General features: G+C 37.6%; 1 protein-coding gene across 2 annotated transcripts in view; it reads left to right on the top strand.

Moving 5' to 3' along the window:
* The window catches only part of PRKG1 (protein kinase cGMP-dependent 1), a 1,229,308-nt gene extending 1,207,032 nt beyond the window's left edge, over window positions 1-22,276 (top strand). Inside the window, exons 11-18 of one of the 2 annotated variants that reach the window (XM_007470289.1) lie at window positions 1,306-1,445; window positions 2,562-2,651; window positions 10,026-10,167; window positions 11,297-11,460; window positions 17,639-17,761; window positions 17,843-17,905; window positions 19,146-19,212; window positions 20,960-22,276. In XM_007470289.1, the coding sequence (XP_007470351.1) occupies window positions 1,306-1,445; window positions 2,562-2,651; window positions 10,026-10,167; window positions 11,297-11,460; window positions 17,639-17,761; window positions 17,843-17,905; window positions 19,146-19,212; window positions 20,960-21,058 (888 nt within the window). In that variant the 3' untranslated portion in view covers window positions 21,059-22,276. The remainder of the gene's footprint in view (window positions 1-1,305; window positions 1,446-2,561; window positions 2,652-10,025; window positions 10,168-11,296; window positions 11,461-17,638; window positions 17,762-17,842; window positions 17,906-19,145; window positions 19,213-20,959) is intronic. The other variant, XM_007470290.1, reaches the window with a different exon arrangement.
* The last annotated feature ends 1,019 nt before the right edge of the window (window positions 22,277-23,295 follow it).

Below are 23,295 nucleotides of genomic sequence, written 5' to 3'. Positions count from 1 at the left end.
TCACAAATGGAGTAGAGGGCCTTTAGCTGTTTAAGGCATTTTCAAATATCCATTTTCCCCTCTAACCTGTCATATAGATTCTCAGATGCTGGCAGCAAACTGAGGCCTATTTATTTGAAGTGTCCTCGTGTTTTCTTCTAAAGAGCTTGCCACATTAATGTTCTCTCAACGGAATTCAGTCTGTCCATGTGTACATGAGCAAGACCTTCACTATCCCTGCAGCTAAAGCAGTAAACAATTCACAACTAAAGAGGGGACAGCCACACTTCAGCTGAAAAGCAGAAACAGCTTATCATGTTATTTCTCCAAGGCTTTCATTAGTTCAGAAAAACATGGGCTGTTTAGTATTATCCTGAGAATTCTGTGGTTTGAGAACACTCAATGGTAACGCTTTTATATTGCCATTAAGTGATTAGCTCAGTTATCTCTCTTCTTTTCCTTGCAAGTCACCTTGTTGAAATATTGTGTAAAACAGTGAACACAGACCAGCAGCCTGTCTGAGGAATGTCCTCTGGAGGACCCAAGCTCTCTCCAGAGCCACCGAGAGCCATGTGGGGCTGCAACAGAGGCTTGGAAGCATTGGGGACATCAAGGTTCAGCTTAGGTCTCCCAGTTAGTATAACTAAGGAATAAGGTTTAAGGTCAGACAAGATTAAAGCCATCATGCCTATTTGAGAGGAAAAGAAAAGTAGTTTCCAAAGTCTTTAGAAAGAAATCTTGTTACTATCTTTTTTTTTTTTTTAATGGAAGGGAAAGACTGTGAGATAAAAAGAAGAAATAACAGTACACAAATTTTCAGTCTCAGCAGAGACAAGGGTCTGTCACTGAATTAAATAACTCTAGAAATGTTTGTGGACGAGGACTAAAAAGAGGAAAAGCGTATAGGACCATATGGTCCTACTTTTTCCACACTCGAAGTAAAACTGGAGAAGGAATTCGTTTTTATTTTTACTTTTATGACTGAAGGAGAAAAACTGTAAAGTATACTCAAACACATTATCTGAAATGAAATAATACAATGAGAATCAAATACACTTTCCCTCTTCTAATCCCAGTGGGCACAAAACTAATTGGCAATCCAGTTAGTGAAAATGCATCAGTTCCAGTGGAACGAGATTGGGCAATAGCTGTTAGCCCTGGATTTCAAACCCAGCTCCAGCAAGGCTTTACTGTGATACAGGTGGTGTTTGGGGTGTCATTTCAGTGCTCCATGAACCTGTTAATTTGGGGCTAAGAATGCATTCTGTTATATTAACTCTGTGGGGTTTTTTAATCCTCACTTACTCCCTTCTGGCTTTCTTTAAGGTCCAGTTGAAAAGTGAAGAATCCAAAACCTTTGCAATGAAAATTCTCAAGAAACGCCACATTGTGGATACGAGACAGCAGGAGCACATCCGCTCGGAGAAGCAGATCATGCAGGGGGCTCATTCCGATTTCATAGTGAGGTAAAGACCCTGCCCCAGGGCTCAAGTCCCCAACTCCAAGTGGAAAAGCAACCACATTTGCACTCACTGTTAAACATTTGATTCACACAAAGAAACATAATTTTTAATCTGATTTTTAAAAAGTTTTTACTAAATAAAAAAACACTAGGGCTTCCCTCGTGGCTCGGTGGTTGAGAGTCCTCCTGCCGACGCAGAGGACACAGGTTCGTGCCCCGGTCCGGGAGGATCCCACATGCCGCGGAGCGGCTGGGCCCGTGAGCTATGGCGGCTGAGCCTGCGCGTCCGGAGCCTGTGCTCTGCAATGGGAGGGGCCACAACAGTGAGAGTCCCGAGTACCGAAAAAAAAAAAAACACTAAAATTTTGATTCTTTTTTTTTTTTTTTAAATGAGAATCAGATTCTGTGAAAAGAACATGTTTTTCCCAAAGGAGATATCAGAGTTCTTAATGTTCTATTTTTATCCTATTTTTATTCCAAGAACTCTGCATAGACCTCTGGTGCGTGAAAGACAAAATACCAAAAATCAAACTATTTTACCTTGAATATTCTTTATTTGAATATTTTCTGAAGTTGTTAAAAAATGAAATGACTATCCCATCTCAGTATTTTGAAAGCACTGATAAGACAATGGGTTGTTTTTTTTTTAATACGCAGAAGCTTTTCTAGTTAATTTGCCAGTGGCACTTGATGAAAACAGGGTATCACATGAACTTAAGTGAACAGTGCATAAATGTCATACACATCTATATTTTAAAGTGTCATCTACTGAATATCCATGCACACTGCATGTTTATGACCACTAAATATTGCTGAAGAGGCCACACTTGAAACGTTAGCCAAATTGGAATTAGAGGAACCCCAGGAAGCCCTCTTGGTTCATAATCATTTGGATTAATCCATTTCAAAAGAGAGACTACCCCCTACAGTGTGAAAATCTTAGTCATGAGCCATCGCTTCTTTTTTCCTCTTTGTGAATTTAGATCTTTCTCATTCTTTTAATAAAATTTCAAGCTTGGTAAATCAACAGTAAGACTGTAATCCAGGCACTGAAAACATTTACATGCTTTTAAAAGACAGTAACGTTTATAATCTTTGTTTTCTTGTTTGCAATTCACAGATTATACAGAACATTTAAGGACAGCAAATATTTGTATATGTTGATGGAAGCTTGCCTAGGTGGAGAGCTCTGGACCATTCTCAGGGATCGGTAAGAGTTTTAAGAAATTTCTATCATGTCTTTGAAAATGTAGTTGACTGTGATGGTTTGTAAGAAGAGTCAATTTTTATAAAGTATAGAAGTCATATTTACATATGCTTGTATTTCAAAATGTACATATGGGTCACAACCCACGATCTACATGTGATTTACTGTAAATAGGAAACTCACTCTGTTTCAGATTTGTGACCAATGATATAGGATTAGTCCACCATAAAAATGGTACCTGTCAAGGTACATGCAGAGGCTTTAGTATAGCTTGAATATCACAATCAAACAACTATATACCTAGAATTCACTTCATTGCTGTTAACAATGAAGAGAATTAAAGTTATTTTACAGTTGCAATCTAGATTACCTGTCAGTTGGATTGTTCCACTCGTTCTCCAGATGGGCTATCTTTCCTAACACTGGGAGTTTTTTCCAAAGTAACTTTTCCAAAACTCTACCTTTACATTGCTCTTTGGTTTCAAAATTAACAGAAGTTTCCAACCATCCCTTTCAGGACTTACCTGGTCTTGGGAAGAAAAGGAACCCACTTAACACTCCTCTTTGCCCTTTCAGGGCAAGTAAAGTTGGTCTCTTTAGGGCTTATTTTTTTTTTATTATTATTCAAAATTAATTTTCTATTTCCTATTTATGTATAGCAAACTATCCTTTTTTAAAAAATATTCTACTGGGCTTCCCTGGTGGTGCAGTGGTTGAGAGTCCGCCTGCCGATGCAGGGCACGCGGGTTCATGCCCCGGTCCGGGAGGGTCCCACGTGCCGCGGAGCGGCTGGGCCCGTGAGCCATGGCCGCTGGGCCTGCGCGTCCGGAGCCTGTGCTCCGCAACGGGAGAGGCCACAGCAGTGAGAGGCCCGCGTACCGCAAAAAAAAAAAAAAAAAAATTCTACCAACCCTAAATGTGTACTTAAAAAAAACCTACAATTTTCTGTGAATGACCTAATAACATTCAAAAGGCATCTTTGTTCCTTTGAACATTCACCTTTAGACATCTTTTTCTTTTCTTATTTGTTACAATCTCACCCCACAGGCTCTCCTTCATCAGGTAACATCTTTCAGACTCAGCTATAGACAGTCCTAACGTCCCCAGAAAGCCATGTTATTTTTTGACAGTCTATTATTTTGTAGATATCCCAGAATAGAACTAGTTCTTTATAAACTATTGCTTTGAAGTCTCATTCCTAATTGTATCCTTATGGTACCTTCATATCTTTGTACCCACTGTCCTTTCAGGTCTTTTATTCCCATTGCCTTACCTTGTATATGACAAATGGGTTTCTTTTTACCTTATGGTGTCCTATTACATTAATGGTTTTTTTCCTTAAATTCAAGGTAAATATGCCTATAAGGGAATGTATCATTTTGGCACTAGGGGACAGGGTTAACATCTGTACTGAGCTATTATATCATAGTGTATTACTACATTACTGTTAATTAATTTTTGGGTACAGATTATATGCCAGGCATTGTGATAGAGGCCGGGGATAAAGTGATAAATAAAACAGTTGTGATCCCATGCCTCATAACTTACAGGATGTAGCAGAAAGTTAATATTCTGATTTGTGAGTTAATATCTGGTTTATCCTAATGTGCTTCTACTATATTATTTTTGACCTGACCTTCCAATACAGTGATTTATTTGAAATCTCTTCCCTACTTTGTTCTAATTAGAATAGGAGATTTACCGGTAGATGTAAACATTAAAGCAATAATAAGCCACTTAGGGAAAGGAACAGCGATTTTAAACTCCTTATTAACTTCTTTAACAAGACACCAACAACAATAAAATTTTTTTTAGTTTTAAAAATAATAATAAAAGTTAACCTAAAGTCCACTCAAACATGCATAGACATCAATATTCAACTTTTTTTTTTGCAAGAAAACTGTTTCATATTTCTTATTTAACTTGATTTTGCATTTTGGGGGTACATAAATGCTAGCCAAGGCTTACAAGTGAGATGTATTTGGATTTGTCAGGGTAGCAAAGGAATGCTATCAAGAAGCAGCTTGTCTTGGGAGGAGTGGATGGAGGGAGATCAGTGATGGTCCTTTCTCTACCTCCACCAGACTGCTTACTGACCCTTTCTTTTGTCTTCCCTTTTATCATCCTTGGATTTGGGGTACACAGTTGCTGAGTCCCCCCAGTGTACTAAATATTCATTAAGGAGGCATGATCCAGAGAAAGAGCAGCTACCTGATCCTTCCTAAAGATTCAGAGGGGCTGAAGCCTCGACATTAAAAGCAATGAAGCTGTCGTATATAAGATCATCTTGGACTCATTGTCCCCTCCCAACTCTCTTTTTTAGATATTCAATATGTATGTAGCCTTACTGCTTTTATTCCAAGAGACTTTTTTTTTTTTCCTACGTAAAAAATTGCTAAAGGATAAGCATAGTTTTGGACATCCAGGCTCCAATTAATACTGTCACAGACTAGCTTCCTCATTGCTTGTTTAAACTGGGGTTGAAAAATCCTAAAGATTAACTGTTAGAACCAAAAAAATGCCAAGAGAAAAAGGAAATTAATTATGCTGTTTGTCACAGTGTATATAAAAGTATCCTTAGTCAAAATAAACCTTTTTGTTCAGTTCCTTTAGTTTTCCTCTCGGGTCCCAGTAAGCAGTAGTAAGGGAGAAGCTATTCTGAGAGCATAAAGGAAATGTATTGGTGGGAAGGTTAATCTGAAGAAAGGCTTGTGTGACCTCTGAGCCTCAGGGATTTAGCGCAGGAAGTCTCCTATAGCAATGACATCCTCCTTCCTTCACCTAGCAGCTGAGCTGACCATTTCCTGCCTCTCACTCTCTTTCTTCTCATCAGCATAGAAAAAGAACACAGAGCAGTTTTTTATTTGTTGTCAGGAAGAAGGAATTAAAATGATACCATATATACAAACAGATTTTGAGGACTATTAAATTTTTTTTTAATCTTGGAAATAGGAACTACAGCACTGAAATGTTAATTGTTGCAATTTCCCTGGTTTGTCCTTTATTAGCTATCATGTTTTATCTTCTAGTTTGTGACTTTTTTCCACAAATTCTGTTCCATTATTTGCAATAGATTGGTACAAACCATATTTTATTCACCTCTCCTCTATAACAGTTACAGAATTGTCAACCACAACTTTCTTAAAAATGTAAGTGGTTGATATACATATATATAGAGAGAGAGAGAGAGAGAGAGGTTATTAGTATATATTACATATTAATATTAGTATTTGATACATATTCTAATATCATTTACTTAATTGGAGTTTTTTAAAGTGTATGTTAATTTTTCCTACAGAACGTATTAAACAATTACATAAGAAACCATAATTATCACATCTCACTTCTGGTCTCGAGTCTTCCTGGATGTGTTTTATAAGCCAGCAAGTGACTTTCTATATACATTCTCCTTAATTCCAGCTATTTTATGGGAGGTGATTACTTAAATTCCATCTTAGATGACCCATTAGGTGGAATCTGTGTCATTTCTTAATTTGGTTGAAAGTCCTTTAAGGAAATATGAGTCCGTTTTCATAATAATTTAGCCTCTTCCTACTTTGGCAATAAACCTGTAGCATGCTTCAGGTTTATATACTCACTAATGATGGTTGTCACTAGTCAATGGAAAGAGGGAACTTGTCTTATCAGTGAGAGATGCTTTGTCTTTGTTACATTCTGCCATTTCAGGACTGGGTTATGACAAGTTGATTAAACCCTGTGATTACATTTTAATTTGAGTCTATCAATCAATAAGTATACATAACCCTCAAATCCCCTGAAGCACATTGTTGTTATCTACTGCCATCTAGCTAAGATAAAACACCTACTCCCTCCCGAAGAGGATATAAGGACCTATACCTTACTTGTTAATTGAAATGACACAACTGTCAAGGCATAATTTATTATTTCAAAGAGCTATATAGGGGAATGACTTCTTTCTTCAAGCAATTTTAACTGTTGATAAAACAAGCTTTTGTTTTAAATCAAATTTACATTGTCATTTCCAATTCTAATAGTAATTTTTCATTGTGAATCACCCTAATGCTGTGTTTTTTGACTGCTTTCCAAAAGGGCATTTTAAAATTCACAAATTACCTACATCAAATATTTAGTGATGAAAACTGTGTTGCTGGTAAACATTTTGTGTGCATATATTGTGTTGATTTGTCACATAACACAGAAACAGATTTGAGACAAATTTTTTATTTAATTTTTAAAATCAGTTACAAATATATTTATATATGGGAGATACTCAATACAGCTCTGTTGAAGGGCTGGAAACCAGCTTTCTAGAGCCTTCCAAATTCCAGAATGGCTCAGAAACAAGCTGTCAAGAACTGAAGACCCAGTGATGGATGTTTATGGTCAGTTCCCTTCGTGATGAAAAAAGGAGGGTTTTGATTGGTAAGCAATATAAGGATAATTTTCACCTGTACACTTGTGAGAAGCACGGAGAAAGTGAAAAGAACAGAGATTAGCAGAAAACACTTCAGAGCTGACTCACGGCAATTAGCCTTTGCAGTGAGAAGCAGCAAATATTGGGTTGGCCCAAAAGTTCGTTCAGGTAACATCTTAGGGAAAAACCCGAACGAACATTTTGGCCAATCCAATATTTCAGTAGTAGTGATAGAGCTGCAAACTCCCATCCCCAAAAGACTGTCCTATATCAGTCACTTTTCCTAGATTAAGACACTGGAGGCGCTAAAGAAGAGTTTTTCGGTGCCCGATAATAATGGCTACTACTTACTGAGTACCAGATGTGTGCCAGGCACTTATTCTAATACACGCCTCAAATTCTTTGTATCCTCACAACAACCCAAAGAGAGAGTTTCTGTTACTAGTCTCATTTTGCACATGAAAACACTAAGACCTGGAGAGGTACAGTCAGTTACTCAAGATTAAACAGTAAGTGGAGGCCAGATTTGAGCCCAGGATTTTGCTTCATTCAGAGTCCACATTCGTAACCTACTGCCTCCTCTGATGAATTTGAGTTTGCATTAGGATTTTTTCCGTCTTTCTGCTAATGATCAGCTTGTTCAGAATATAAATATGAATACCATTCAGAGATGTCATGAGAAATTGATCTCTCATTAAGTGTGTACTCTCTTTACAGAAACAATGCATTTGTCCATTTGGTTCCATTTTATTAACAACTGAATATTAAGGGAAACACATCTGTTGCCCAGCATCGCAACTGCAGAAATAACTAACTCTTCTTCTAACAGGAAGCAAGAATTGTAGGCCTTTGAAAAGGCCCACCCATATTGCAATTAGACAGTCCTGATACAAGGAAGTAATCAATTTTCGTATTAAAACAAGGCATGTAATGTGAAAAAAGACACAGCTCTATTTTATGTACTGTTTTGTTTAGATTGTTTTGCTTTGCAGTGCTCTCCATTGAGAAGGGATTGAAGTCACATACAGCACTCAGTATAAAGTTGCTCATTAATTATCTACACATGGATGCTTAATATTTCAGGCAAATCATCTCTCAAAGAAATATGTTGCTCTTGATAGACAAACATACTTAATTAAGGACAAAGATGAAAGGACTTTTAAGGTACTATTCTAATCCCTTTCCCAATACACAGGATTATATAGTGTTGGTTCTGCAAAGATAGCTCCAAGTCAGAAAACATTTGCAGCATAATGTATACCATTCATTTCCTAATATAGATGCAATTCTTCTCAAACTTTTTCTTGTCCTTATAAATTCACAATTGTTCCATCCAGATATTGTTGAAGAGAGATACTAGAAACCTAGTGATTACAGTTAAGAGTCTAGTATCTAGAGGAGTAGGTATCATCATGCCCTGAATTGTATTTCAAAAGAAGGATATTCCCTTTGGGAAGAGCTAATTATTTCAGTGACAACTCAGGGGACATTAGTAGTTAAAATGAAGACTATACCTTTCTGGAAGACACTGCCTGTTTCTAAAACATGACCTGAAAGATGGCTGCTTTAGCCTTAGATTCACTGATAAATTTTGCAAGATAGCAGCCGTACCGTACTTTTCGGTTTGTTAGAATTTATTTCTCAATATTGAAAAAGAAGCAAATGTGAGCAAGATGCAAACTGGTATCAGTGACTCTCATGAAAGCAGGTTCTGGGGCTCCGCTTTGCTGCATGTTCCCCAAAACCACCTGAGTGCTTGCTGTCCTGTTACATCTTAGCCAACTCAAGAGCTGATGTTCACACTAATGTTCTTGAATTTTCACGAAATTATTTAATTGCATGTACTACTACTTGGGAAAGAAGAGGGGAAAAAAAAAAGTAGTTTATCTTTCTAAGGGATTCCATAGGGAAAAAAAACAGGTAAAGTATAAAGGTTCTTCCCTAGAACCAAGGAGTCAACCTTAGATGCCAAGGTTTTTTTCCTTTACTGTTATTTCATTAAATAAACACACACTCACACACACATACACGTACAGAGAGACAAAGAGCTTTCTTGCTAAACATCATAATCAAGTTTAATAAACATTCCCTTCCAATTACCTTTTTCCTTCTTATCTTTTAGCTCCATCTTTTCCTTCTAATAAGAAGGCAGTAGCATAGGAAATAGATATTATTTGTCTTGCTGACAGAAGTTTCAGACAGAATACTTAGATTGCGATCTGTTATCAGTAGCACTGTAACTCATTTCCAAAGTGGTTCTTTGAAAACATTAACTTTTTTTTTTTTTTTTTTTTTCTTGCGTTATGCGGGCCTCTCACTGTTGTGGCCTCTCCCATTTGCGGAGCACAGGCTCCGGACGCGCAGGCTCAGTGGCCATGGCTCACGGGCCCAGCCGCTCCGCGGCATGTGGGATCTTCCCGAAACGGGGCACGAACCCGCGTCTCCTGCATCGGCAGGCGGACTCTCAAGCACTGCGCCACCAGGGAAGCCCTGAAAACATTAACTTTTATTCACACTCATGAGCCACATCTCTATTATTTAGAAAGATTAAAAAAACAAACAGAATAAATATGACTAAACTCATAAACCCTTCTTTAAAAAACACCCCTTGGTAGACGAGGTCTAAAATAGGATTTGCCTCTCTTCCGCCCACCTCTGTAACTTTGCCCTTATGAGTAGGATGGTTAAATCTAACTTCCTGAATATTACTGAAGAGGAGGTTAACCACATACCACATTTCATGTACTTCATGGATTCCTCACAACAGCCCACTCCAATGTTCAAAGGCAAAGAATTCCTTGACTTAACCCTCAGACGCTTTTAAAAACCCGGTATGCAAAGGTAGCCCTATGACATTTGGCCAGTAGGACACTGGTCTCTGGGGTCACATTCTGGTGTAGGAATATAGTGACATGAGAAACTGACCCTTATTAGACAAACTAATTTCTTTCCTACTTTTTATTCCATTTTCTGTGTCTCAGAGGTTCATTTGAAGATTCTACAACCAGATTTTACACAGCATGTGTGGTGGAAGCTTTCGCCTATCTGCATTCCAAAGGAATCATTTACAGGGACCTCAAGCCAGAAAATCTCATCCTAGACCACCGAGGTTACGCCAAATTGGTCAGTGTGTTTCACACATGGTTTCTGCCCTGCACTTTAAAATACTGGCTAAGGAACAGGCTGTAGCGTTACTGTTTTCAACTGACTTCTTTCAAGTTATGTAAAGGTTATGAGAAATTAAATTGGCTATGTTTTAATTAATAATATGCTGGCAAACATGCTTAAATAGGCTCGCGCTTGCTTGCATGTGTTCGTAGAAAAGCTTCGTAGAAGTCCTGTGTCTAGCTGGGTTTCTGCCATCCAAAGGGAATAGGTTATATGTAGAGAACCATGAATCATTATCTTAGATTTAAGAATACTGTAATGCTTATGGGAAAAAAAGGGCTTGCTGGCAATGTTATCCAGGCCATGTTAGTAATAATATTAGTAATAATAAAATTGGCCAAGAGCTCTAAAGATCTACAGTAGAAGGGAAGTTCTCTTATTTTAAAATGTGTAACTTTTGTAGACTTTGGATCTTTCAGTGCCTGATTCTGTTTTTTAAAATTTTGGAATTTTTATTCAACCTATGATTTTCAAAGAAATCACATCAATGGTAGTTAATTATTTGTATTCTCAACCAGTTGTTTTAGGGAAAAAAATGGTTTTCTGCATTTGAGGCTCCTGCTTCAAAAGTTTTCTAGAAAAATGAAGAATACGTTTCGATTTTATCTCTTTGTTTTCCAAGGACAGAGTTATCGGTCCCATAGCTTTGTAACTCAGCTCCTTCAACAATAAAAATGGCTTCTCAATTAACACTAAATGAATTGTCAACTTCATTAAGTCCAGCAGATATCTGGAAAATATGCCTGACTAAAGGAGAAATTATTTGTTTATACCCCGACCTCCACTGGCATAAAAGAAGGAAAAATGGAAAGTATTTCCATAAAGAAAAGTTTGCCCTTATTTTCCGTGATGTGAATTTTATCCTATGTTAAGGTTTCAACGTTTCCTTTTGAAACTGAGCCTGAGCAGGGAGGCTTTGTTTGTTTGAAATATACAGAGGACTTCTTTTAGAAGACAGGACTACAATAGTTCAAATCTGTTTTTATTTTATTATCATCAGCAGCATACTTCAACAAAATAACTTTTTGCTTTTAAGCTTAATCAAAAGTGGCTTGGAATATCTTGTTTTTTCTCTCTTTGTAAGGTTGATTTTGGCTTCGCAAAGAAAATAGGATTTGGAAAGAAAACATGGACTTTTTGTGGGACTCCAGAGTATGTAGCCCCAGAGATCATCCTGAACAAAGGCCATGACATTTCAGCCGACTATTGGTCACTGGGAATCCTAATGTATGAACTTCTGACTGGCAGGTATGGACATTGATAGAGAACTGCTGATAAAAATAGACCAGCAAACAGCTACACACTCCTGTCTTTGTCACTCTGACGAGACCATCTTAAAGTACTTTCACCAGATCTTGCTACCACACTTTTTAATTAGTTATGCAGATAACCAGGAATTCATAAAGTAAAAACTAAAATGGGTCAGATGAGGGGAACAAACTCAACATCAACTCTCATTATTCATACATATGTGAATGTGGAATCATCTAGTGTCTTCCTGTGAGATCTCTGAGCCTAGTCATTTAGCCAGCAAGGAAGATGAAAGTCATATAAAAATACAGAGTCAACTATTTGTAGAAATAAGAGAACCTGTTAGCAATTGTTATATCTAAATGAGATGTAAATGCTTTGCAGATCTGCTGTGTAATAATATTGTAGTCATCAACAACTAAAAAAGGTACTGTGGATACGACCAGGTATAAAACAGACTATAAACTCAAGGAAAAGAGGAACAAATATGCCACCAAGCCCTGTGCTCAGGACAATAATTAAGAGGGTCATGATGAACTGACGAGTTCAGAAGAAGGTTAAATTTGTCCAGGGAGGCTTTTGAAGAACGTAGGACTAGCTGGCCCTTGCAGGAAGAATAGAGAGCGCAAAGTTCACGCCAGGCAGAAAGGCATGGCTTAAATAGAGGGGGAGTAGTGGGCAAAGACATGAAAAAGGTCCATGTTAAAAATGATGGGAGATCCAAAAGAGTCATCTTTCAAGAATCATGATTGCTGTACCTCAGTGTCTGGACTCCATCCAGAGAGGGACTCATGGAGGATTTTCTGATAAAGGAGTGACATGTGTTTTGGTATTTAAGGAAAACAAGCTGGCAGTAATGGGTAGAGCAAATTGGAAGAGGGATGGGGAGGCTAGTTTGAAGATAATTCCCATAATTCAGATCTAAGAAGAAGCATGCAGTGGAATGTGAAAGAATTACTTTAGTAGCTACAGTGAAAATGAGAGGAAGATGGGACTTTTAGTTTCACGGTTATTTGTGCGGATTCAGTGAATTAAGCACTGGGAAAGTCTAGAACACAGGAAGCACTCCATTGATGCTAACACCTACTACTCGTACTACCATTGCCAGGAACAGTTATGTGGTGGTTTTTATTTCACTTGTGGACATTTTAAATTTATTTATTTATTTTTGGCTGCGTTGAGTCTTCGTTGCTGCACACGGGCTTTCTCTAGTTGCAGAGAGTGGGGGCTCTTTGTGGTGGTGCACAGGCTTCTCATTACGGTGGCCTCTCCCGTTGCGGAGCACGGGCTCTAGGCTCACGGGCTTCAGTAGTTGTGGCGCACGGGCTTAGCCGCTCCACAGCACAGGGGCTCTTCCCAGACCAGGGCTCGAACCCGTGTTCCCTGCACTGGCAGGCAGACTCTCAACCACTGTGCCACCAGGGAAGCCCACTTGTGGACATTTTACACCATTACTCTTGAAACATCTTATGTTGACTTCAAATTAATAAACCTCGTTGGTGTTTTCTGTTAATTTTAGATGAAAGATACCTAGGCAAAGGCAGCTAAATACCACAGGAGAAATGATTCAGAGAAACATGGGAAGAGTTCAGATTGTTACCTAGAATTTCTTTGCAGCTGTTGAAAGCATGATCTCTTTAAAAAAGTAACTTCACAGATGTCTGTAAGTGTTCATAGATGAAAAGTAATAAACTTGCAGAGCTCAAGAACAGTACAAAGCTGAAAATCATATTATAAGCAACAGAAAAATAGAATAATAGCAATTAAAAACCCAGCCAGGGAGATAGTAGATAGACCTTAGGGAAAAAGAAAAAAGGATATAGAAATTATTATAGAAAGAAGATACAGAAGTCCAAAGAAATAGGAAAAACAACTATATATATGAAGAGATGACTACAAGTGGGATACAAAACATACTCAATTACATGATAGAAAATTCATGACATAGACCAGTCACAGATGGTCTCAGTGGATCATTTTGACAACAGTGACCATGGGGGAAACAGAGTCATACCACCACCATGTGTCCTAGTGCAATTTCCTAGCTTCAATGATAAGGAATAATCATATAGTCTCTAAGCTACAAAGCATGTCATATATGATGATGGGAGTGAGAAGGATTAGAATTCAAGTTGGCCTCAACTTTCTCTATGGCACCTTTAATGCCAAGAGATAGAATATTAAGAACTATGTAGTTCTGAGAGAGAGTACAACTCAACTAATTTATATGAAATTAAGTTATTCTTAAAATATAAAGACAACATATAGAGTGTGTACCCCAGGGCTTCCCTGGTGGCGCAGTAGTTGAGAGTCCGTCTGCCGATGCAGGGGACACGGGTTCGTGTCCCGGTCCGGGAAGATCCCACATGCTGCGGAGCGGCTAGGCCTGTGAGCCATGGCCGCTGAGCCTGCGCGTCCGGAGCCTGTGCTCCACAATGGGAGAGGCCACAACAGTGAGAGGCCTGCGCACCGCAAAAAAAAAAAAAAAAGCGCTTAAAGTGTGTACCCCAGGGCTTTCTTAGAAACACTACTGTATGACCAAGTCAACTAAGAGATGAATCAAAATAAATTTGGTTATTGAGCAGAATGGAAATGTTACAGTCTTTGGCAATTTTAAAAGTTAAGGTGGGAGAGAGAAGGTAGGAATGACCATAGGAATACTTATTTCTCATAATTCACAATTAGGAATCTTAAGTATTTTTTACAATTGAATTATGTCGTTATAAAAAAGAAAACTCCAAATTCAAAGTGTTTAAAATATTTTTTCTTTAAAATTTATTGGAGTATAGTTGATTTACAGTGTTGTGTGTCAGTTTCAGGTGTACAGCAAAGTGATTCAGTTATACATATATTCTTTAGATTCTTTTCTCATATAGGTTATTACAGAATATTGAGTAGAGTTCCCTGTGCTACACAGTAGGTCCTTATTGGTTATCTATCTTATGTATAGTAGCATGTGTGTATTCATCCCTCCCTGCTATGTTTCCCCTTTGGTAACCGTAAGTTTGTTTTTGATATCTGTAACGGTTTCTGTTTTGTAAATAAGTTCATTTGCTTTTTTTAAATTAGATTCCACATATGAGTGATACATGATATTTGTCTTTCTCTGGCTTACTTCACTCAGTGTGATAATCTCTAGGTCCATCCATGGTGCTGCAGATGGCATTATTTCATTCTTTTTTTATGGCTGAGTAATATTCTACTGTATTATTCTACTGTATATATGTACCACACCTTCTTTATCCACTCCTTCACTGATGGACAGTAAGGTTGCTTCCACGTCTTGCCTATTGTAATACAGTGCTGCTGTGAACATTGGGGTGTGTGTATCATGTTTTTCTCCAGATGTGTATGCCCAGGAGTGGGATTGCTGGGTCATATGGTAGCTCTATTTTTAGTTTTTTAAGGAACCTCCATAGTGGCTGCACCAATTTACATTCCCACCAACAGTGCAGGGAGGGTTCCTTTTTCTCCCCACCCTCTCCAGCACTTATTATAGCTGTAGACTTTTTCATGATGGCCATTCTGACCAGGGGAGGTGATACCTCACTGTAGTTTTGATTTGCATTTCTCTGATAATTAGCTAGGTTGAGCATCTTTTCATGTGCTTTTTGGCCATCTGTGTGTCTTTTTTGGAGAAATGTCTATGTAGGTCTTCCACCTACTTTTTGATTGGGTTTTGGGGGTGATTTTTGATAGAGAGTAATCCCTTGTTGGTTGCTTCGTTTGCAAATATTTTCTCCCATTCTGTGGGTTGTCTTTTCGTTTTGTTTATGGTTTCCCTTTGCAAAAGCTTTTAATTAGGTCCCATTTGTTTATTTGTGTTTTTAATTTCTAGGAGGTGGATCCAAAAAGATTGCTGTCCAAAAGAGTGTTCTTCCTATGTTTTCCTCTAGGAGTTTTACAGTATCAGCCTTAGATTTAGGTCTTGGATCCATTTTGAGTTTTTGTGTTAGCGAGTGTTCTAATTTCGTTCTTTTACATTTTCCCAGCACCACTACCACTTATTGAAGAGACTGTCTTTTCTCGCCTCCTTTGTTGTAGATTAATTGACCAGAGGTGCATGGGTATATTTCTGGGCAAAAAAATTTTTTAATGTTGTTGGTGAAGAAGCACATATTGAGCATTTTTTTTCAGTTTTATCCTCCGCTTAACTTCAAGTAAAATTAAATTGAATACTTTATTTTGAAAAGCATGTATATCATAATCCTGTGTCTCTCCATCTATGTAGAGAAATGTATGAAATTTATATTCATCAAATGTCAATTATTTAGTGGTGTTGGATGGTTTTTACTTTCTACTTTATATGTTTCACATGTTGCCTGAATATCTTGGGCAGAACATGCATGGCTTGCAAAAACCACTAAAGTCACCTTTATTAAAATTATGTTAGAACAAAAATCAATGCAAAACTATAAATTAGAACCAACATTAAGTTGATAACAAGAAAATCCAAGATGTGGTGGTTCTTCATGTTTAAAATAAAAACTGGCAAGTTAACTTGAGAGTAGAGAGAATATTCAACCATAACATTATGTAAAGAGAAAATTCTTACAATACTAACTAGAATTGGATGTTAATACATTATAAAGAGTGGTTTAACGTGACAGTTAATGACCAATAGAAAGTACTTGTTACAGAAAATAGGGACAAAACCTTAATGCAGATCCTATCACAGCCACAGCCCTTTTTTTTTTTTTTTTTTTTTTTTTTTCCTTGCGTTATGCGGGCCTCTCACTGTTGTGGCCTCTCCCATTTGCGGAGCACAGGCTCCGGACGCGCAGGCTCAGCGGCCATGGCTCACGGGCCCAGCCGCTCCGCGGCATGTGGGATCTTCCCGAAACGGGGCACGAACCCGCGTCTCCTGCATCGGCAGGCGGACTCCCAAGCACTGCGCCACCAGGGAAGCCCGACAGCCCTTTTTAAGCAATCCATTGTTTTCAACTTTCTCAATAGAAGGAAATATTTGAACTGCTATTTTATGGATAGACAAAAAATAATCCAGAAAACGTCTTCCCCCAAGAAAGAAACATGAACGAGCCCTATATTAGGAGAATAATTAATTCCAAAGAAATCAGCTGTCAAGGCACACATCATAACCTCCCTTCTGAACTGTGGGGAAGTTGATGGAAGGAGCTGACTTGAGTCACATCTGTATTCCCTGAGCCTGGCACAAAGCCACAGTCCAAGGATGGATAGGTAAATAACCCAACAGATCTGGCTTATGAGGGATTGGGTATCACATCCTTTCTAACAAAGAGGATGTCTTGCGTTAGGTTATGGATGTCTTGCGTTAGGTTATCTACTGAGGATGGATAAAGAGGGAGAAAAGGATAGGAAGAGCACTGTTCTGTAGAAGCATTAGTTCAACAAATATTTACTGACCACTTACTATGTGTTTGTTAGGCATTCCACCAGACTCTGGGAATACCAGCAGGGACTGGAAGGGAAGACAAACAAACATGAAACAAATACTCATCAAAATGAAGTAGTTACAGAGGATAGTCAGTGGCATAAAGGGTTCAATAAGAGTGTAACAGGTGAATCTAACTTAGACTAAAGTTTAAATTCCAGTATTAGATTGATTAGGTTATTACATTAGGTTTGTTGGTTGATAACGGTTATATGATTGGTTACATTTGGGTGATCAGAGCAGGCCTTTCTGAGTAAGCAGCACAACACTTAATAAGTGAGGCATTAGCCAGGAGGCCTGGGAATAAACAGTGCCCTGAGGTGGGAGAGTGCTGGGTACTTCAGAGGAGCAGAGAAAGACTGGTCTGCCTGGATCCTGGTGAGCGAGCGCGGTAATGGCATGAGATGGGGTCATACCAGTGATGTTCTTGTAGCCCATTCTAATCAGTGAGCTGATAAAAGTGTGAGGAAGGGCCAAAAGTAGAAGAGGTTTCCTGAATGACTAAGGACAGCAAGCGGGGCTAGTCACCTGCACTGAAAAGAAATCAGGGGAACAGTGGACAAACTTGACCCATTTATGGGTTTTGCTAAACGATTTGCTTGGAAACATTTCCACACCGTTTTGCCATTAATCAAGTTTCATTTCACTATCACTATTACTATATGTCCCCAAATAAGAATTGTCATTTGTGGAATTATAACAATAAGCGTTCTTATTTAGAAAACCAAGTACTGTCTCTTTTCATGTCTCTCATTCTTGCAGCCCACCTTTCTCAGGCCCAGATCCTATGAAAACCTATAACATCATATTGAGGGGGATTGACATGATAGAATTTCCAAAGAAGATTGCCAAAAATGCTGCTAATTTAATTAAAAAACTATGCAGGTAAGCATTTCAACCACATTATTTTTTAAAGGATCATAATATGGAAACAATTAGATTCCTTAACACTTATTTTATTTTTAGGGATAATCCATCAGAAAGATTAGGGAATTTGAAAAATGGAGTGAAAGACATTCAAAAGCACAAGTAAGTGTTCTTTCCTTATAACTTTAGGTTTGAGAGTTCAGAAAGTATCTTCCCAGGCTGATGCTTTTAAGGTAGTGGTTGTATATAACTGATGCAATTAGTCTATGGGAATATCCAAGGAGACATGTAGACTAGTTCGCCTTGTTATTTAAGACCTTTCGAGTTGCGTCTCTGGGACTTTATTTAGACACATCTGACCCTCTGACATTCTAAACAACAGATTCACTGAACTTAGTTTTTCCTGACTCAAACTAACTAGCACTTTTCCTCTTGAAGAAGCATGAAGAAGAAATACATATTTTTAATCCTGGAATTCTCTTCTCTACCAGAATATTAAAAACAAAAGTACTCCACCATCGATCATGCCTCATTTCCTTGACTCAACCTAAAATATATTTTTCCAACCATTTCCTAGTTAGAGTACAGTCTTTTTTCTCTGTCATAGCATCTTTTTTTTTTTCCAAGCAATAGTAGCATCTTGAATACCAGACCTTATCCATGTTGACTGGATGCATCTGAAGCTAAACCAAGACCATATTGGTTTTTCCCTATTAGTCTGTTTCTGTAACATGCACAGGAAAGTCACATATCTACCAAGAGGAATGTGTTTACCCTATGAATGTCTAAAAGGCCTGCCAGGAATTTGGTGTAAGCATCTGTGAATGATGAAACCTTTCAAAGACAACAACAAAAAACCTTCTGTGATATGTGGCCCTCATTTCTACAGAAAAGCCATACGCAAAATACCTTTATTCTACCAAAAAGAAAAAAGAAAGAAAATGGGATACTTAGAGACCAAGACAGTGATGTGAACAGGTTAATTAACTGAGGCTGCCCACTGAATCAGTGACAAAGATGGAAAGATAATTTTCTGTCCTGACACTTCATGCCCTGATTCTACCTTCTTAAAATAAATCTCCTGTAGGGCCCAGCATATTATGACATTTATTAAGTTATAATGATTGTGTAGGAACAAGGTCCTAGAGACATTATGACTGAAATTACTAGAATAAAATACTAGAATAAAAAGGAGTTGCTTTCTAATTAGTGTCTAAAATTTTGACAATTAGATTTTTTTAAAAATATGCGTTCCATTTAATAAGCTAACATTTAAAAACATGCAATTAAATTGAAAATGTTTGCCTATTTTCCATCAGTCATGGACATCATATATAGGTTGCAATGAGAAGACTTCAGCTGAGGTAAAATGTCTAACTATCTACTTCTTTTCCTTTCTTAGATGGTTTGAGGGCTTTAATTGGGAAGGCTTAAGAAAAGGCACCTTGACACCTCCTATAATACCAAGTGTAAGTAGACTTTCCAGCTTGTACTAGTGTGACACACGTGAAGGTGTTTGTCAGTCATCAAAGATCTGCCATTGTTACATTTTTATCCTATGATCAGATTAGATAAACTATAGGAGAAAGACCAGATTAAAATAGTGACATCTTCTAAAATCCAAGCTGAAAAACGGTGTTAAATATTGACAGAAGAGTATCATGAATCTTTTTTTCCCCATAATATAAAACCTTTATACACCTTTGCCCAAGAATATATTCACAACCTTATTTAGTCATATTCATGAATTACCACCGAAACTATGTACACTGTTTGAAATTTCTGCACATACATCTTCTCTCTATACAATTTAGTGTGTACTTGACTATACTTGGTGTGAGTTAGGATTATCTGCTATTGTTACCTTCTGTTTACGATTTCAGTTTACTCTCCAGCATGCTCTGTCTCCAAGAGTCCAAGCCAAATGGACCACATCAAAACATTCCCGGCCCTTTGGTTTCCTGTGGGGTGTGGTCAACAGCTTTCAATTCCTGGCCAATATTGTTTCACTTATGCCCCACATAGCTCCTCTTCCCCTGCCCACATAGTACTCTGAAGCACTCCTAAGCACAATGGTGTTCTTTTAAATTCTCTTTTCTTAACACATCAGGTGTTTTGTTAAACTGCTAATCCACTAAGTCCACTAAGTGTTTACACGCTATTAACCCGAAAGAGAGTTCGATTGACTGCATTTATAGATACTATATCTAGCTAATAAAACGTGATGTGTCTTAACTAAGGAGGAGAGGGCTGCTTTGCAGTCCTGAGCCTTTCATTTATATACTTCCTTTTTCTGGGATGAATGTAAGATCACTTCTTCTACAGAAATATTTTTCCTACTTCTAAGATTTATTTCTACGCTAATATTTATGTTTATTCACAAAGCAAATTACAGATGCTCAGTGCATTCATAAAGTTTTACTTTTAGAACAAGAACAGTATAAGAAACTTGAAGAGGTAAATATTAAGTCTAAATTATCCTAACTTATATTTGCCAGGGGTCTCCTTTTATGCAATCAGTAGTGTTAAATTATATGGGGGAAATATATATATACATATAAAATAGAATATGAGGTCCTAAATATTGTAGAATATAAGGGAAATTAAAGTGTTTCTTTACTGCTTTTACTCATGCTCTGCAGATTGGACTTTGCCCAGTAAACTTGTAAGAGTTTTTGCTTGAGGTTAGAAAGGGCTTTTTATCATACTTAGAATAAATACACGAAAATCCTTAAGCTGACTTCTGCCTATTTCTCATTTCACTCCCCTCCTCTTTTATACAGTAGCCAAGTTGACCTCTTGTAGATACTTCATAGCATGGAGCTCTCTCTTTCTCACCTCAGGACCTTTGCATGTCCTTTGCATGTGCTATATACCCTCTTGATGGAGACCGTTAATTCTGAGGTTTAATACTTTTTCAAAGAGGCTTTCCCCAATCACTCCTTTTTACTCATGACACCTTGTATTTTTTCTTCATAGCACTAACCAAAGTTTATAATTATCTACAGCTGTAATTATTTGTTTTAATCACACAGAGCCATGTCTATTTTTATTCACCACTGTAACCCCCAATACAAAGGACAAACCTGCTCATGGTAGACATTCCAAAAATAGCCATTGAATACAGACTGAATAAAGAATGTTTTAAAAATCTAGCTTGGAAGGCCCCTAAAAAAAAAAATCAGAAAATTTTACCGTTCGTTCTCTTGTTCGCAGGTTGCATCACCCACAGACACAAGCAATTTTGACAGTTTCCCTGAGGACAATGACGAACCACCACCTGACGACAACTCAGGATGGGACGTAGACTTCTAATGTATTTCTCTTACCTGCTTCTGCCTTGCTGAAGACAGCTTTTTCTGAGACACAGCTGCCAGCAAACCTGAAGGAAAGAGAGAAGATTAGTGCTCGGGGTCACCATGATGCCTTTGATCGATGCTGCTCCAGTAACTACAGTGGCATTAGGACTTATTGCTTAGATGACAATAGTGCTCTTTACATGTTTTCTGTTTGAAACTAAAAATAGCAGTTGACATGGTGGTCCTGAAGCAAAGCCTTTCACCAGTAAAGAAATGTTTTCTATTGTTGCAGTGATCTTGCTTTGCTCTGATTATAATTTGAAAGACTGTAAGAAACACTTCAAAGAGGGTCAGTACCTTGCTAGAATTATCAAGAAGATCCAAAAATAATATATTGGGTACGACAGATTAGATTACTGTGGTACAAAAACTGGACTCTTCCCTTTCTTCAAGTGAGGGTTGTAGACTCTGTTACTGCAAGCTGGTGTAAATACCGTATACAAGAGGACCACACATCGGCTGGTCACAGAGTTCATGTCAAACCAGTGCTAGAAGTTTCATGATTTTCTTTCCCAGCAGTGCTGATGACGAGACTGAATGTTACCTTTCCTTTCTGACAGATTTTACAAATTGATATGATAAAAGCACAACTGCTATGGATTCCGCTGAGAACTCTCATAGCAGGTATATATGTGTTTTCACAGAGGACTGAAGAACACAACATGCATGATATTTGTTTCTTTTTGATAAATTGGCATGACAGAGTGGGACAAAAGCAATTCACAAACCATTTCATATTTTTTTAAATAGCGTGCTTAAAGATGGTCCTGGAAATAAATGACTAGCAGCCAACTGGTTTTTATTTATCTCACACACCCTCAAACTGAGGCTTAAAATATTCCCTTTTATAAAAATAAACCTTTAGGGTGGGGTGGGGTGGGGTGGGTTGGAGAGGGATGAAGATCCATCCAAAAAAATAAAAACTATATATGGGTGCTATGTATATCTTTCATCTGTAAATGTCAGTGTCTAAACAGACAACACAAATTCTAATCATTACATGTGTAGCCAGAGAATCAAGCATTTTCACTAAATTTATCAAACCAAACTTCTGTCAGATTTCACTTATACAACATAGTCTAGGGTTGAGGGAGACGCAACATAGTCTAGGGTTGAGGGAGAAAGGTGACTAAGAATATATTTGAACTAGCTTCTTGTCTTAGGCCTGAACCAAGAAAAGAAAAGAAAGCAAGCACAAAATCATTAAGATTCACCCGATGAGAACCCTTACCTATGTGAGGTCAGGGAACAAGACAAGAACCTGGGCAGGTGTGATTACCTTTTTGTCAATGGGCAACGAGTCTATTAGCATGTGAAAGGAGGAAAGGAGTAGAAACAGGAACCCGATTTCTTAAAAGTAAATTGGAGCTAAACAGAACAAATACTACAATTCTGAAATATCAGACTAGCTAGGAAAGACTAGATACATTTGAAATATCGAAGTGATTTGCTTTTTCACATGGGGAAAAGAATCAGCAATTTAAACTGAGTCCTTTGTTGGCAGGCCAGTTGACAATTATTAGCTGTCAAAAGTAGCACAGCCATTTGGAGCTTTTCCTGGACAATTAGCATTGTACCTCCTTAGACAAATGTATAATTTTATGAGCTGTCATCCTGATTTGGAACTGTATATGAACATGGCATATTAAACAGAGGTTTGATCTTTTCCCGTAGAGAGTGTTTAAAAAGTCAATCAAATATAGACAGTTCTGCAAAACATACATCCACCGAGATTATATAGTATCCAAGAAGGCATATATTATGATTTTTGTTTGAATTTTTCATACCAAGACTACTTTAGAATATGATATGTTATCAAAATATAAAAATCTAAGAAACATTTGGAAAATAAAAGTATTAAGGGCATATTATATATAATTAGAATAAATTTAAATGAAAATTTTGATCCTAAGATGATATTATTATTCTTGTATTATCAGATTTCTCCCTCCCTATTTCTCAAAATAAATGCTCACCTTCTTCTACAGATTTTAGAAGACAAAATTAAACATATCAAGTTAAAATCCAGCTATGAATGCTACTTCAGAAGTTTAATATTGCTTTTAATTGGGCTTCTAAAAATATAATTTCAATGTTATTAGTCAACGTTCAGTGATTTTTTTTTTTTTTTTTTAAAGACAGTGGTGTAGGCATGCTAAAGGTTTGCTGGAATGTTAAATTCACCTAGTCATT

The sequence above is a fragment of the Lipotes vexillifer genome, unplaced genomic scaffold (genome assembly GCF_000442215.2).
Source record: "Lipotes vexillifer unplaced genomic scaffold, Lipotes_vexillifer_v1.1 scaffold690, whole genome shotgun sequence".
NCBI classification, from domain to species: domain Eukaryota; kingdom Metazoa; phylum Chordata; class Mammalia; order Artiodactyla; family Lipotidae; genus Lipotes; species Lipotes vexillifer.
Note: the sequence above shows the minus strand (reverse complement) of the source record. Positions and strands in the feature narration are given on the sequence as shown.